The 14,119-nt window shown below is 54.6% G+C and overlaps 1 protein-coding gene across 6 annotated transcripts in view; it reads left to right on the top strand.

Moving 5' to 3' along the window:
• The window catches only part of LOC121274795 (autism susceptibility gene 2 protein homolog), an 89,217-nt gene extending 75,746 nt beyond the window's left edge, over positions 1 to 13,471 (top strand). For all 6 annotated transcript variants that reach the window (XM_041182150.1, XM_041182152.1, XM_041182151.1 and 3 more), the window contains 6 exons: positions 2,270 to 2,341; positions 6,558 to 6,690; positions 8,011 to 8,088; positions 8,668 to 8,751; positions 10,065 to 10,287; positions 11,761 to 13,471. In XM_041182150.1, coding sequence (XP_041038084.1) covers positions 2,270 to 2,341; positions 6,558 to 6,690; positions 8,011 to 8,088; positions 8,668 to 8,751; positions 10,065 to 10,287; positions 11,761 to 12,913 — 1,743 coding nt within the window. In that variant the 3' untranslated portion in view covers positions 12,914 to 13,471. The remainder of the gene's footprint in view (positions 1 to 2,269; positions 2,342 to 6,557; positions 6,691 to 8,010; positions 8,089 to 8,667; positions 8,752 to 10,064; positions 10,288 to 11,760) is intronic.
• Positions 13,472 to 14,119: the final 648 nt, after the last annotated feature.

Below are 14,119 nucleotides of genomic sequence, written 5' to 3'. Positions count from 1 at the left end.
TAAACTAGCAGATGCCAGCATCCCCCCCACCCCCCTCCCCCGGTGACAGAAGGTGGGTTGACATATTGCTTTATCATATACAGGGCTTGTTGTTTTGCATCATGATGCTGTTCTGCTGTGTGCTACCTCTGGCGTTCTTTGAAGCCACAAGGCGTAAATTGATGCGACTCAGGTCAGCTAGAGAGGAATTGTTTGTGGACCATCCCGCAGGCCAGACAGAGCTTATGAGAGGTCTCTGGGATTAATTAGAGATTACAGATGGCGTCCCTTCTCTTTCTTCCTTACTGACAGGCTGGCACTAGCCAGGCACCTGCTTTGCCCGGTGGCTCTCCTCCCTTTCCTGTTGCCCCGAAGAGGGGGCAGTGAGCAGCCCAACTTCAAGGCACCTGTCAAGCTCTGTAAGTGCTGCCTGTGGACTCCTCTTCTCCCCACGCCCCCACCCCGCCCCATGACCTCCCCCCAGGCCAGCAGGGAGACAGCCGTTCAGTCAGTCAGTTGATCTACATCTAGGTTCCGTTTTACCTTTGTAATCTTATGAGGAAAGGCTGAGCAGGTACCCACTGGAGTTTTGAAGAATGAGAGGTGACCTTATTGAAATAGAAAAAGATTCTGAGGAGGAGGGGCCTCGACAGGGTGGATGCAGAGAGGATGTTCTTCTTCCTCCACCCCCCCCACCCCCACCCACTGCCATTGGGGAAATCTAGAACGAGGTGGGTGGGGGGGGGGTTACAGTTTCAGAATGAAGGGTCTCCTGTTAAAGATGGAGGTGAGGAGGAATTACTTCTCTCAGAGGGTGGTCAGTCTGTGGAATTCTCACCCCCCCCCCCCCCCACCACCACCTCAGAGAGCAGGGAAGGTCGATGCGTTGAATATATTCGAGGCTGAGTGAGACAGGTTTCTGATCGACAGGGGAGTCGAGGGTTATCGGGGGGGCACAGGCAGGAAAGTGGAGTTAAGGATACAATCCGATCAGCCATGATCTTGTCGAATGGGGGAGCAGGCTCGAGGGGCCGAATGGCCCACTCCTGCTCCTGTTCTTACGTTGCCTGCCTTTGCTCAGCCCGCTGCAGAAAAATCTACCGGCCTCTGTCGTGACATTTCCAATCGACCCCCACCCTGGCATCCACCTCTTTTTTCTGTAGGGAGAGGGTTCCAGGTTTTGCACTCCCCTTTGTGTGATGAAGTGTCCCCTGCCTTAACTCAAATAGTCCGGCTCAAATTTTAAGGTCATGGTCCCTGTTTGGGCTCTCCCACTCCCAACCCCGCCCTTGGACAGAGAGCATCTAGAATATCCGCCCTCACCTCATCCTTTAAGTCATCCTTAAACGCTCGATCAGGTCGCCCCCGAATCCTCGAAACCCGGGGGGTGCTGGAGCCCGGCCTCTGCAAATCATCCTCGTTTTTCAACCTTCAAAGCCCTGGTGCCATTCTGACATCGCTTGCTGCAGTCTCCCTCTCCTGCGGAGGATCTCTAGGAGGGTATATCAGCTTTGGAGAGGGTGCAGTGCTGATCCACAAGAACAATCCTGGGGCTGAGAGGGTGAAACTGTGGGCGTTTTGCACAGACTTGGCTTGTATTCTCCAGGAGGGCGTGGGGTTGTTGGGGGAGGGGGGGGGTGGCGAGGGAGTGACCTGATGGAGGCATTTAAAACGATAAAGGGGTTCGATAGTGGGAATCGGCACAGAAACTATTATCTCCCCATAACCCTGTATTTTTCACTTGCTCCCTTGCTCTCTGTTTCCCCCATCCCAGTTTTAAAGCCAAGTTGTTATTTTTTTGAGCAGAACCAAAAATGCAATTGGGCAGCACTCACTGAACAATCCTGAGTGTGCTAAGAGCTACGCTAACAACCGATTTATGATAATCAGTTGAGCTCGTTACGTGGCTCATTTATACGTGCTCAAAGCGACACACATTCACATGCAGTGACCCTTCTCTGAAAACAAAAGGAACACATTCAAGCCTTGAGCCTTTTTTGAATTATCCGCAACCTTGGAGAGCCGATAGTTCCCTGTTGCCTTCTCCATGGCCTTGGCCAATCAGTCGGCGTACTTTTATCCAGTAGTATAAATTGTTGTGGTCATTTGAAATTTGGCATTCTTGCATTTGTCCTAATGAGTGCAAGACCAAAAGCTTCGGCAACATGACTCTCTACTCAGCAATATTCATGCTTTTTTTTTTTTCCCTCTCTCAGAGCCATGTGGTGCTTGGGGTGCAGGTCCTGGGGATTTAATTCATTTCTTCCTTTTTATGTTTTTGACACCGCAGAAGCCTGGTAAATGGTGTGCGATGCATGTGCAAATTGCGTGGATGATCTATCAGCATCAGGAGAAGAATAAGGTACCTACGCTATTCACCTGGAACACGTGAACACATTGTGGTTTTGCCTTCTAATTTTCCCCTCTCCTCCCCATTTCCTGCTGCTTCCATTGCCTGTATTACACACCTCGATCAAATCATCCCTTAACCTTCTCTGCTCTAAGGAGAACAACCCCAGCTTCTCCATTTCTCCGTGTAACTAAACATCTTCAACCCAGGCTCCATTCTAGTAACAATCTTCTTCATATCTTCGTTCATGTCCTGAGGGAGGTGTTTTAGGAGGAGGGGATGTTAATGTTGTCAGTGAAATTGTTAGGATACGCTGGTGAAGGGCATTGTTTGATTATGTACTTTGAGCACATATAAATAGGGGACACTTGGCCAAGGTGGGTATTAACAGGTCCAGGCAGTGGGCGGTTGAAGGGGTCCTCAAGCTCGACTGTCTGCCCCTCTTCCATGGCTACTTTTGAGGTCGGGTGTCCACTGGTTCCCTTGAGGCTTTCCGTGACTGGTGGGCATCACGGGGGCTAGAATGCTTCATCAACCCCCAAAACCACGTCTTAGTTTAATTTGGTAAGGTTTCTTCAATTTTTTCTTTTATTACAGTACCCCTAAGGGGCTAACAGTTGGTTTAATTGGCGTTTTAAAAATTGATTATTTGGTTAATTTGTTGAACTGGTACTCAAAAGAGTATAAACGGGACAGCTGGGTCACTGGGGGTGTGTGGAGAGCTATGAGACTGAGTAAGGTCAATAAACTCAGTGAAGAAAAGCTCTGTGTCTTGCTTTTGACTTCACCCAACGGCTTGGATTCTATTAACATGGGGGTGGTAAAGGGAGAGTTGAATTTTAAAAGGGGTGCAAGAATAAAGAGACCTGCAGGCATACGCGTGTTGGAAGATGGAAGGATACATTGAGAAGGCCGTTCAATAAGCAGATGGGATCCTGGGAGCGTCTTTTATAATGGTGATGACTCCAAAATTTTCACCGTTCGTCATTGCTCATCTGAAATTGACAGCAACCTCTTTAGTCCCCACACGAGCAGTTAAACAAAGCAGCCCCCGTAGAGGTTATCATCAGTGATACTACACCTCTCCAGAGGGTGCACTGTGTTGAAGAATGCAGTCAATTAGAAATCACTGAACTGTTGAAAATTTCCGTTACCAAACTTTGTCATGACGTAACAAACCTTTGAAAAAGTTAAATGAGGGTTCCTAGCCCCTGCTTCTTTTGCCAGTTACCTCTGGTTAGCGACCCCCTGCCAATGGAAACGGTTTTTTCTTAGTATCACTATCAAAACTTTTCCTGAGTTTGAATGCCTCTGTTAAATCTCCCCCTTAACCTTCTCTGCTCTGAAGAGAACAACCCCATCTTCTCCAGTCTCCCAACGTTAACTGAAGCCCCTCCTCCCTGGGACCGTGCTAGTAAATCTCCTCCGTACCCTCTGCGAGACTTTGACTGCCTTCCTTAAAAACAAAAAGAATGGTGCACAGAATTGGACACAATGCTCCAGCTGAGGCCTAGCTACAGATTTATAAGGGGTTTTTCGGAACCTCTGCACTTACCACTCAATTTATAAAACCAAAGGGCTTGATTTCACTGAGAGTGGTGAAGCAACAGTGCTCAAAGAAAGTTGCCCAAAAAGATCCAGTGATCTTCGTAGCGTAGATTTTCCTTTTCCCAGATCCAGTGGACCTTCAGGTGCCCAGCAACAGGGATGACATCATCCGGGGTAGGCAGCCAATCGCATTGAAGCATTCTCACAGACAGCAAAACATTTTAATTTTAAAGTTTCTTACAGGTAGTGAAATAAATAATTGGGATGAAGATCGGGACTAAAATATAAACGTGAGACGATTCTTATAAACCTGAGTAATTTCTTTTATCATAATGAAGACATTTAACTTCCAGCAAATACTCTTTTGAGGTGCTGTTCAGTATGTATAAAATTAGTACTCTGTTTAAAAACCAGCAAGGCGAAACTTTTTCAAAGTTTTTTACAGCAAGACTCGGCATAACATTGGAAGGTTTCAACAGTTCAGTGATTTCTAATCGATTGCATTCTTTGGTGACCCCAACAGCACACCCTCCAGAAAAGTGTAGTATCACTGATGACAACCCCTGGATTCCCGCTTTTAGCTGCGCACATGCGGACTCTAGAGGTTGCTGTTAATGTCAGAAGAACAGTGAGGACGAATGCGGACAATTTTGGCGCTAATCTCGCTGAAAAGTCCGCTTTGAGGATCCCGTGTCTTCCTCAAACAGCCTTTTCAACTCGCCCTTGCACCTGCACAGATGTGTGTACCTGCAGGTGCCTCTGTTCCTGCACCCCCTTTAAAATCAAACCTCTCCTTTTACCACCTCCCTCCTCCCGGAAGTCCTCCCTCAGGACATAAGCAAAGATGTTAGGAGGAGAGTTACTGTAATGGGACCTGGAATGAGGGAGCTGAGTTATCTGGGGGTGTTATGATCTCGGTGGAGACCAGTAAATTTTAAGATGAAAATCAAACTCCCAGTTATTAACTTAAAGAATTACGTTGAAAGCTTTCACGTTTGAATCAAAGGTTTTTAACTATACAAGAGTTAAACAAAGCAAGTACTGCCAATTTAACACTATATGTCGTAAACACTTCAGCTTAAAAACCCAAAAGTCTCAATAGAAACACTTCTCGTTCCGCTTTCTTTCCACCCGAGTTCCCGTATACTTTGCAGGATCTTGAGGGTTCCTTCACTTCCCTGGGACCAAACCAAGGTGTGCCACAGCTCTCAGGATTTCACCTCGAGTCTCCTCGGCATTCCCACTCTTCGAGGTACGAGATTTCTCGGGCCCTTCCATTAGCAGTCGGCTAGACGAACTCTCCAACTCTTCTTAAACACCTCACGGTTGTGGACTCCCCCCCAGCTCAGACACATGCCTCACCCCATCCTTGCTCAGTGACTCCACATCAGCAAACCACCCTCAGTGGATAGCCCCTCTGCTAACTGCTTCCTGCTGCTTTACAGCTCCCGGCCAGTTCCCTCCTCTGCTTGTCTCAAAGCTGCTCCCAGGCTTCCACCAACTGTTTCAGCAAAACATCGCGCTGGTGAAACCAAAAGCGAGAAGGGCACCTCTCTCCGTGACCTATTTCCCTAGCAACGCGGTCCACCTGGGATGTTCCAGACAGAAATATATAAACAAATTATCTCCAGCTCCCAAATTTCCCCCTTTGATCCGGGAAACCATATGAAGAATTTAAAGCCCCTTATCGGAACAGCTGCAGACGCTCCATCTCCACCACAGAGCCCGGGAGTTTAGTCTTTTCCCATTTCCATCTCTGCGCTAAATAAACAAAGGCCCCCCTTTGAATCGCAATTCCTCCAGGTTTGTTCACCAGCTTCTCAAACCCGGTGTTTTTACTCGCAGTCCAAAATTTCAGTCCCCAAACCAAAAATTATCTTCCTAAGCATATAAACGCACGTTACATATATGTTACTTATTCGTAACAAGACTCTGGAGCTGTTCTCCTCGGAGCAGAGAAGGTTGGGGGGGGCGGGGTGGTGGGGAGATTTAATCAAGGCATTCAAAATCACAAGGTTATGTCGATTGAGTCAGTAAGGAGGAACAGTTTCCATTGGCAGGAGGGTCGGGAAAGCAGAGGGACAGAGATTGAAGGCGACTGGAAAAAGAAGCAAGGAGGGAGGATGAGAATTCAATCTTGCGCCTGATACTGTGAAACGCGCTGCCCGAAGAGGTATCGGGAGTGGGCTGAGTGGTAACTTAGAAAAGGAATTGGATAAATACTTGAAGGGGTATAATTTTCAGGGCTAGGGTGAGAAGGCAGAGGGACAGTGGGTCTAATTGCATAGCTCCTGGAATGGCACAAGTAGAACGGGCCTCCTCCTTTCTTGAGTGCTGTGAGCCCTTTGAATTCTCCATCCCAGAGTGCTGTATCCTTGAGCACTTTGAAGACTGGAGGCTAGATTTTTGGACGCTGAGGTAATTAAGGGGATAGCGCGGGAAGGTGGAGTTGTGGGGGGGTGGGGTAGAAAATCAGCCATGCTCTAATTGGATAGGGCGGACCAGGCTTGAGGGGCCAAATGGCCGCCTCCTGCTCCGATCTCTTACGATCGCCTCCTCAGCCCCGTCGGTTCTGGTTTCAGATTGGGGAAGTGTGGTCCTCTTGGAACTACACTTATCGGCTGAGCTGTTGGGGACGTTTCCTGACCTCGCCCCACTCTTTTCTCTCCGCCCCCCACAGATGATCCACACGGACCACCACAAACTGGACTTCACCAAGACGGACCTGCTGAGCCGGAACGCCAGCAGCATCTTCGGGCCCATCACGCACTCACATGAGCTGGCCCGGCCAGCCACGCTCTTCACTGCTGCAGGTACTGTCTTGTCAATCATGTGAAGATCATTGTTAAAATTAAGAGAAACGGCTGATGGGTATTATTTGTCTTTTTGCACATATAAATAGGGGACAGCTGGGACACTGGGTTGAGTGGGAGGAGAGCTGCGAGACTGAACAAGTCAATAAAGATAAGCTCCGTGTCTTGGTTTCAGCTTCACCAGCCGACTTGGATCCTGTTAACACGGGAAAGCACTGCAGGGTGGGAGGGAGGGGGTGATGTAGATGGGGGAGTAGCTATTAGTCGAGGAGCCAGAATTTTGCTCAACGTCATCTCAATCCCTCTTGGAGACGTCTGTGAGGTTTTATCGTGTTAATCAATACCACGTCAATGCAGGCTGTTAGGTGCAATCTACCTTGTCATACTCTCTTTTTCCAGTCCTCTACCACTGCCACCCCACTTTGCCCATGAGAACTGTGTGAGGGGGGAGTGGGGGTGGGAAGCTTAAAGGATTCTCTCACTGCATGTAAGCTGAGTTCTTTTTTACATTCGTTCACGGGATGTGGGCGTCGCTGGCTAGGCCAGCGTTTACTGCCCATCCCTAATTGCTCTTGAGAAGGTGGTGGGTGAGCCGCCTTCTTGAGCCGCTGCAGTCCCGGTGTGGTGTAGGTACACCCACGGCGCTCCTGGAGGAAGCTCCAGGATTTTGACCCAGCGACAGTGAAGGAACGGCCGATATATTCCCAAGTCGGGATGGTGAGGGGCTCGGAGGGGAACGTCCAGGTGCTGGTGTTTCCCATGTGTCTGCTGCCCTTGTCCTTCTAGATGGGAGAGGTCGTGGGTTTGGGCGGCGCTGTCGAAGGAACCTTGGTGAGTTGCTGCAGTGCATCTTGTAGATGGTACACACACTGCTGCCCCTGTGCGTCGGTGGTGGAGGGAGCAAATGTTTGCGAATGGGCTGCCAATCAAGCTGGGCTGCTTTGTCCTGGATGGTGTCGAGCTTCTTGAGTGTTGTGGGAGCCGCATTCATCCAGGCAAGTGGGGAGTATTCCATCACACTCCTGACTGGTGCCTTGTCGATGGTGGAGAGGCTTTGGGGAGTCAGGAGGTGAGTTACTCTCCGCAGGATTCCCAGCCTCTGACCTGCTCTTGTAGCCACAGTATTTATATGGCTGGTCCAGTTCAGTTTCTGGTCAATGGTAACCCCCAGGATGTGGATAGTGGGGGATTCAGTGATGGTGATGCCATTGAATGTCAGGGGGTGATGGTTAGATTCTCTCTTGTTGGAGATGGTCATTGCCTGGCACTTGTGTGGGTGTGAATGTTACTTGTCACTTACCAGCCCATCTCTCGTTGCAGATGCCGTGCATCCAGCGTCCGCACCGTTTGCTACCCCGAGTGCTCTTAACACATTCCTCAATCCTCCATCCCACCTCGGTAAGTCCGGCGGCTGATACACATATCCCACCCGCACACCCCCCCCCCCCCCCCCACTCCACCCCCAACTCTTCCCGCTCCACCCACTCCTCCTGCGTTTCCAGTCTGCACGCTGGACCTGGAGGACGGCAGGCATCCGATCCCTCAGCCTGCGCGCCGGGCTAATGCACGCCCCCCCCCCTCCCTCCCCCTCCTCCCCCGGCGTGACTCCAGGACCCCTGGGGCCGGTCCTCCGAGGTGAGGGGGCCCTGGGGTGTAACATCTCTCGTCCGCACGTCGCAGAGACCCCCCCCCCCACCAGCGCCCCACGGACCCAACTTGTCCCAACCTCCTCGACGAGAGGGCATCCCAGGATTGCGGTCGGGTTGGGTTGTGTTGGGTTGGGCCCCTTATTGGAGGGCTGGGCTGGGCGGTCAAGAAGGAGAGTGGGACGAGGCGGCCTGGGGGAAACCCCAATTCCCCCGAGCTTCGGGGGTCGAAGGGCGGCGGAGGGGAGGGAAGGGTCGAAGGTCGACGGCGGAGAGCCGACGTGTGGTAACCCGCTGTGTTTTGTCCCCTCTACTCCCCCACACCCCACAGATCCCTACGGCAGGACCCAGGCCTACAGTGCGATCGGGCAGCTGACGAACAGGGCCTTTGGAGGGCTGGGGAACCCCGCAGTAGGTAAGTGAGACTCGGCACTCCCCAACACCACACCCCTCCCCCCCCCCCCCCAACCCGATGGAGACCTTGCCCTGACATGGTCACTTCTCCAAACGCCACCTCCACCACCCCCACCCACTGTCCTGAGCTAGATTTGTTACCCTTGTGGCACCAGGGCAGCTCAGACCGAGACCCTCAGCTCACGCAACCTCCCCGCCGCACCTCGAGACAGCACACGTTTCTCAGTCCGGAAGGAAAGACTTTGCCGTTCGATAGAGCCTTCCACGAGGCTGCGGACTTGCCAAAGGTACTTCCCAACAAGCGAAGTTAGCCTCCGAGGGCTGGCCACTGGTTAATGTGGAAACGCTGGGGGCCAATTTGGAACGCAGCAAGCTCACCCGAATCGCGATTTGCCAAGCGACCAATCCGTCCCTTTTCCTTCTTCCTGCTGAGGCTTGGATGATGCTCGCTGGACCCCAGGAGTGGACTCCCCCTGCTGCTCTCGTGGGATTTATGTCCACCTGAGAGAGCAGACGGATCCTCGGCTTAAAATGGCATCCAAAAATGCAGCTCAGTGCTGACCCACCGACAGTGCGGCGCTCCCTCAGCGCTGACCCTCCAACAGTGCAGCGCTCCCTCAGCGCTGACCCTCCGACAGCGTGGCGCTTCCTCAGCACTGACCCTCCAACAGTGCGGCACTCCCTCAGCGCCGACCCTCCGACAGTGCGGCACTCCCTCAGTACTGTCCCTCCGACAGTGCGGCTCTCCCTCAGCACTGACACTCCGACAGTGCGGCTCTCCCTCAGCATTGACCCTCCGACAGCATGGCGCTTCCTCAGCACTGACCCTCCAACAGTGCGGCACTCCCTCAGCTCCGACCCTCCGACAGTGCGGCACTCCCTCAGTACTGTCCCTCCGACAGTGCGGCTGTCCCTCAGCACTGACACTCCGACAGTGCAGCTCTCCCTCAGCACTGACCCTCCGACAGTGCGGCGCTCCCTCAGCACTGTCGCTCCGACAGTGCGGTGCTCCCTCAGTACTGACCCTCCGACAGTGCGGCACTCCCTCAGTACTGACCCTCCTTCAGTACTGACCCTCCCTCAGTACTGACCCTCTGACAGTGTGGCACTCCCTCAGTACTGACCCTCCCTCAGCACTGGCCACTGGGCTATGTTGGCCTGGATTACGGGGCTCGAGTCTCTGGTGCCTGGCTCGAACGCACCACCTCCTAGTTCCGGGGATGCGACCTGCTGGGTGCCGCCCACGTTCTTTGCCTTTTGTGTCCTGGTGGCCTCACCTTTTTCTTCCCCCTCTCTCCTCCTCTCACCCTGCAGCTGCCAGTACTGTGTTCGCTCACAAGGAGAGCCCAGCCGCCCAGGGCTTCGGGAGCCCTCGCGAGCATTGGAACCGCCTGCACCAGACGCCCCCCTCCTTCCCCACCCCTCCGCCTGCGTGGCCCAGGCCAGGGGAGGGCGAGCGGGACCGGAGCAGCCTCCTGGACAAGGAGCCCGACTGTGACAAGCACGAGATCCCCTTCATCAAAGAGGAGAAGGAGAGGTGAGCAGTGGGGGCGGTGGAACTTGCTTAATATACTCATTCTTTTATGGCATGTGGGTCGTCTCTGGCAAGACCATTGCTCGTTGCCCATCCCTAACTGCCCCATGAACTGAGTGACCCACTGGGGCTATTTCGGAGCAGCAGTGAAGGAGTCAACCCCACTGCTCCCTGGTCTGGAGTCACGTGTAGGCCAGACCAGGTAAAGGGCGGCAGACATTTCGGCCCCGCCCCTCCCACCACCACCACCACCAGTAAACCAGATGGCACAATCGATGATAATTTGACGGTCACCATTAACCCGGCCAGCTTTCTCTTCCAGATTTGTTTTTTACGCATTGCTGAGAGAGAGGGAAAAAAAAAGGAGACCAGCTGTGGAAACTTGTCAGCTTGGACTCATCAGGACGGTTTCACAAGAATTCCAAACCTCTGAGGGGAACCCTCCTGGTTTGAGTTGAAGCAAGGGCTGAGCTGCGAACTGTCCTCCGCGGCGTCCTCCATGGCAACAGCCTCTACCTATCGTACCCCGCTTGCCAACCACTCAGAGATCTCTTCTCACGCGGTGTAAATCGTTGTTCCTTTTGGAGATTCGGTATTCCTGCAAATTTACCCTCAATGATTGCGAGACGAAAATTCCCCACCGCGTTTTTCTCTCCCTTCAGCAATGCTCGTCTGTTCTCATTAGTTGATTGATAAACAACTTGTTTAATTAACCAACCATTAATTTAATAATGTTAATTTTTATATGGCGCCAGCTGCCCTGGTGGGATTTGAACCCTTGTCCCCAGAGCATTAGCCTCAGTCTCTGGATTCCAATCCGTTGACATTACCGGTACGCCGCCAGCCCCATAATCTTGCAGTTATTAAACTGGGCATGGGTGGGGGTGGGGGAGAGAGGTGCAGTTATTAAACTGGGCGTGGGTAGCGGTGGAGGGGTGGGGGGAGAGAGGGCAGGGTAATATCGAGCCTGAGGCATTGAAGAATGATTGGGTGAGGGAGTGGTGTGGTCACAGTCCCTCTGCCCATTAGTCATTCGGCGAGGGAGTGGCCCCCGGGGTCAGGGGTTTGATTGTTTTTCCTCTTTTGCTTCGTCTCTCTGCCCCGAAGGTGGGTCCGACCCATCTTCCCCCCCCCACCCGCTGGTGGGAGCATCAAGGAGGCAGGTCCTGGAAGGGGATCGATCGAATGCCGTGCTGGTTGGCACCAAACTGGTCCAGAACAGCCGTCCAGCCAACTGAGCTGACCAGTTCCCCCACCCCCCCCTCCCTCCCGTTGACCCGTGTTTATGAACACACCTTCCTTGACCCATCCGACCCTGGGTTGGTGGCGGGGGGGCACTGGAACCAGAGCTTCTGACTCCGAGGTGGTGATGTTACCCAGTGAGGGAGATATAGGCTGCGAAGAAAGACTCAGAGCAGAAAGAGAATGGCCACTGGCTTCCCCACCCAATTAACCGGGAGTTTCTGTTCTCCGCAGGGAAGCTGTGTACAGTCGCTACTCGGTCCGCATGTCTCCGGCAGCCCAGAAAGCCGGCAGTGGCGTCCCGGTGATGGACGAGGAGAGGGGCCGCCCCCGGAGCAGCAACAGCAGCGAGCCACGAGGAGCCACCCGGGAGCGGGAGCGGGCCGAGCCCCCCAGGGACCATTTCAAGCAGGAGCATCGAGGCCGGGAGTTCCAGCCGCCGCTGGCAGAGGACGGCCGGGTCGCTGCCAAGAGGTCGGGGGAGGAAACGGGCAAGGGCGCCCGCGAGACGGGCAGGGAGCCCTCGCCCTACTCCCGGCCACCCGGCGCCCCCGAGGGCCTCAAGCCGAGCCTTCTCCGCGAGCTGGCCAAGCGGCACGAGGTGAAGGTGAAGGAGGAGAGGAAGGAGGAACACGACCTGGTGGCAGCGGGGGTGGCGCCGCCGGGTTTCGAGTCCGCCGCCCAGCTCCCGCGCGGTCACGTCCCCGGGGGCGCGACGCACGCCCTGCACGCCCTGCACCCGCTGCCGGTGCCCCTCGCCGTGGTCGGGCAAGTCAACGGCCTGGGCGTGCTGGAGAGGAATCGGGTGCTGGCCGGCCCGTTCCTGGGGGTCGGCCACCCCGGGGTCCCGCCCGGCGCCGGGGGCGAGCGCCTGGCGCCCTACGCCTGGGACCCCTTCCGCGACCCCTGGCGGGAGGTGTGCCGGGGCCCGGAGCTGTCACCGCTCCACCAGCGCTACCCCGTGCCCCAGCCGGCGCCGCAGCCTCGCTTCTACGAGCCCGAGCGGCCCTACCGGGAGCGGTCACTGCTGCGCGACCTGGTGCCGGAGGGCCTGCTGGCCGAGGCCCGGCGCGAGCAGGAGCCCGGCGGCCTCCTGGACGAGCAGCTGCTGCTGCGCGAGGAGTACGAGCAGCGGGCCCGGCTCCTGAGCTTCCTGGGGCCCCCGCACCCTCACCACCCTTACCCCCGCGTCAGCCCCTCCTCCCTGGTGCACCAGAACAGCCTGCTCAGCAAGACGCCGCCCATGGCCACCCTGGGGGCGCCGCCTCCCCTCATCTCCTCCACCGGAGCCCGGCCCGGCTCCCCTCCCACTCGCGCCACCCCCCTCTCGGCCTCCGAACTGCGGGACCTTTCCACCTACAGTCACAAGGACCGGGACTCCAGATAACCCGACGAGGAAGGAGGGAGAGGGAGAGAGAGAGAGAGAGAGAGAGAGAGAAGCGGCCAGAGTCTTAAACAAAAAATCCGAGAGCCGACACAGACTGTGCAGCCCCCCCACCCCCGTGCATTTAATGCCCGTGGTCAACTCGAAACTCTTTTTTGAAACGAAAGGCTGTCAGAGAAAAGAAACCATGTAAATATTTATATTATATAACCAGCGCGACACATTGGCTCTTGGGGCAAGCAACAGCAAAATATTTTGTACATTTTTAAAAAGGTTTGGGGGTGTGATTTTAAGCAATGCAATTTTATTTTCTCCTCTTTGTTCTTTGCCCCCGCTACCCCACCCCCCCCCCCCCACTTCCCCTGCGTCCTGTGACCTGCGCCACCGCTCTCACCCACCCCAACCCCAACCCCACCCCACCACCCGTCTCCTGGGCCCCCCAACGAGTTTTTAATTGTATTTTTTTTATGGAAACAGTATCTACATTGTAAAGAAGAGCTTCCTTAATCATATGTGACCGAGGATTCGATGTAGCTGAATTATAACGGCTTTGACAACGAACAGGCCCGACTCGCTGCGCGCTTTTGTGATGTCAGGCTCCGAGCCCCCCCACCCTCCACCCCCTGCCAAAGCACGCGCACGCGCTCACACACACACACACACACACACTCGCGTCGGAGCGGGAGGAGAGCAGGCAGCGAGACAGCACGCGCCAACCTCGCCCTAAGCCAACTCCACAGAGCACGAGGAGCCTTCGAGGCAAGGAGCGAGGAGGCCACATTGAAGTGGAGGGGGAAGCTGGGTAAACATGCGGAGTGGGGGGGGGGGGTAGGCGAAAGGCAGGGGCTGAGATGAAGACGGGAGGGGGGTGGGGGGGGGAGGTGTGTTGGTTTGGGAGGAGGCTAGTGTGGAGTGGGAACACCGGTGCGGAGCAGATGGGCCGAAGGGCCTGTTGTGGCGCTGACAATACGGTGCGGGAAGGGGTACTTGCTGAAGGGTTACTTCCGATACTGCGACCAGCCCCCACCAACCCAGCCTCAGCCACCAGCTAGAGAGACGAGGGCACAACGGACCGAATTCTATTACTCTTCCAGTGGTGTCTTTGGGAGCTTGTGCACCAGCCGCAGAGGGCAGACAGGTCCATTGACAGTGCAGCGCTCCCTCAGTACTGACCCTCCGACGGTGCGGCGCTCCCTCAGCACTGACATA

This window comes from Carcharodon carcharias, assembly GCF_017639515.1.
Source record: "Carcharodon carcharias isolate sCarCar2 chromosome 38 unlocalized genomic scaffold, sCarCar2.pri SUPER_38_unloc_2, whole genome shotgun sequence".
Lineage (NCBI taxonomy): Eukaryota > Metazoa > Chordata > Chondrichthyes > Lamniformes > Lamnidae > Carcharodon > Carcharodon carcharias.
This window is presented reverse-complemented; position numbering and strand designations above follow the sequence as displayed.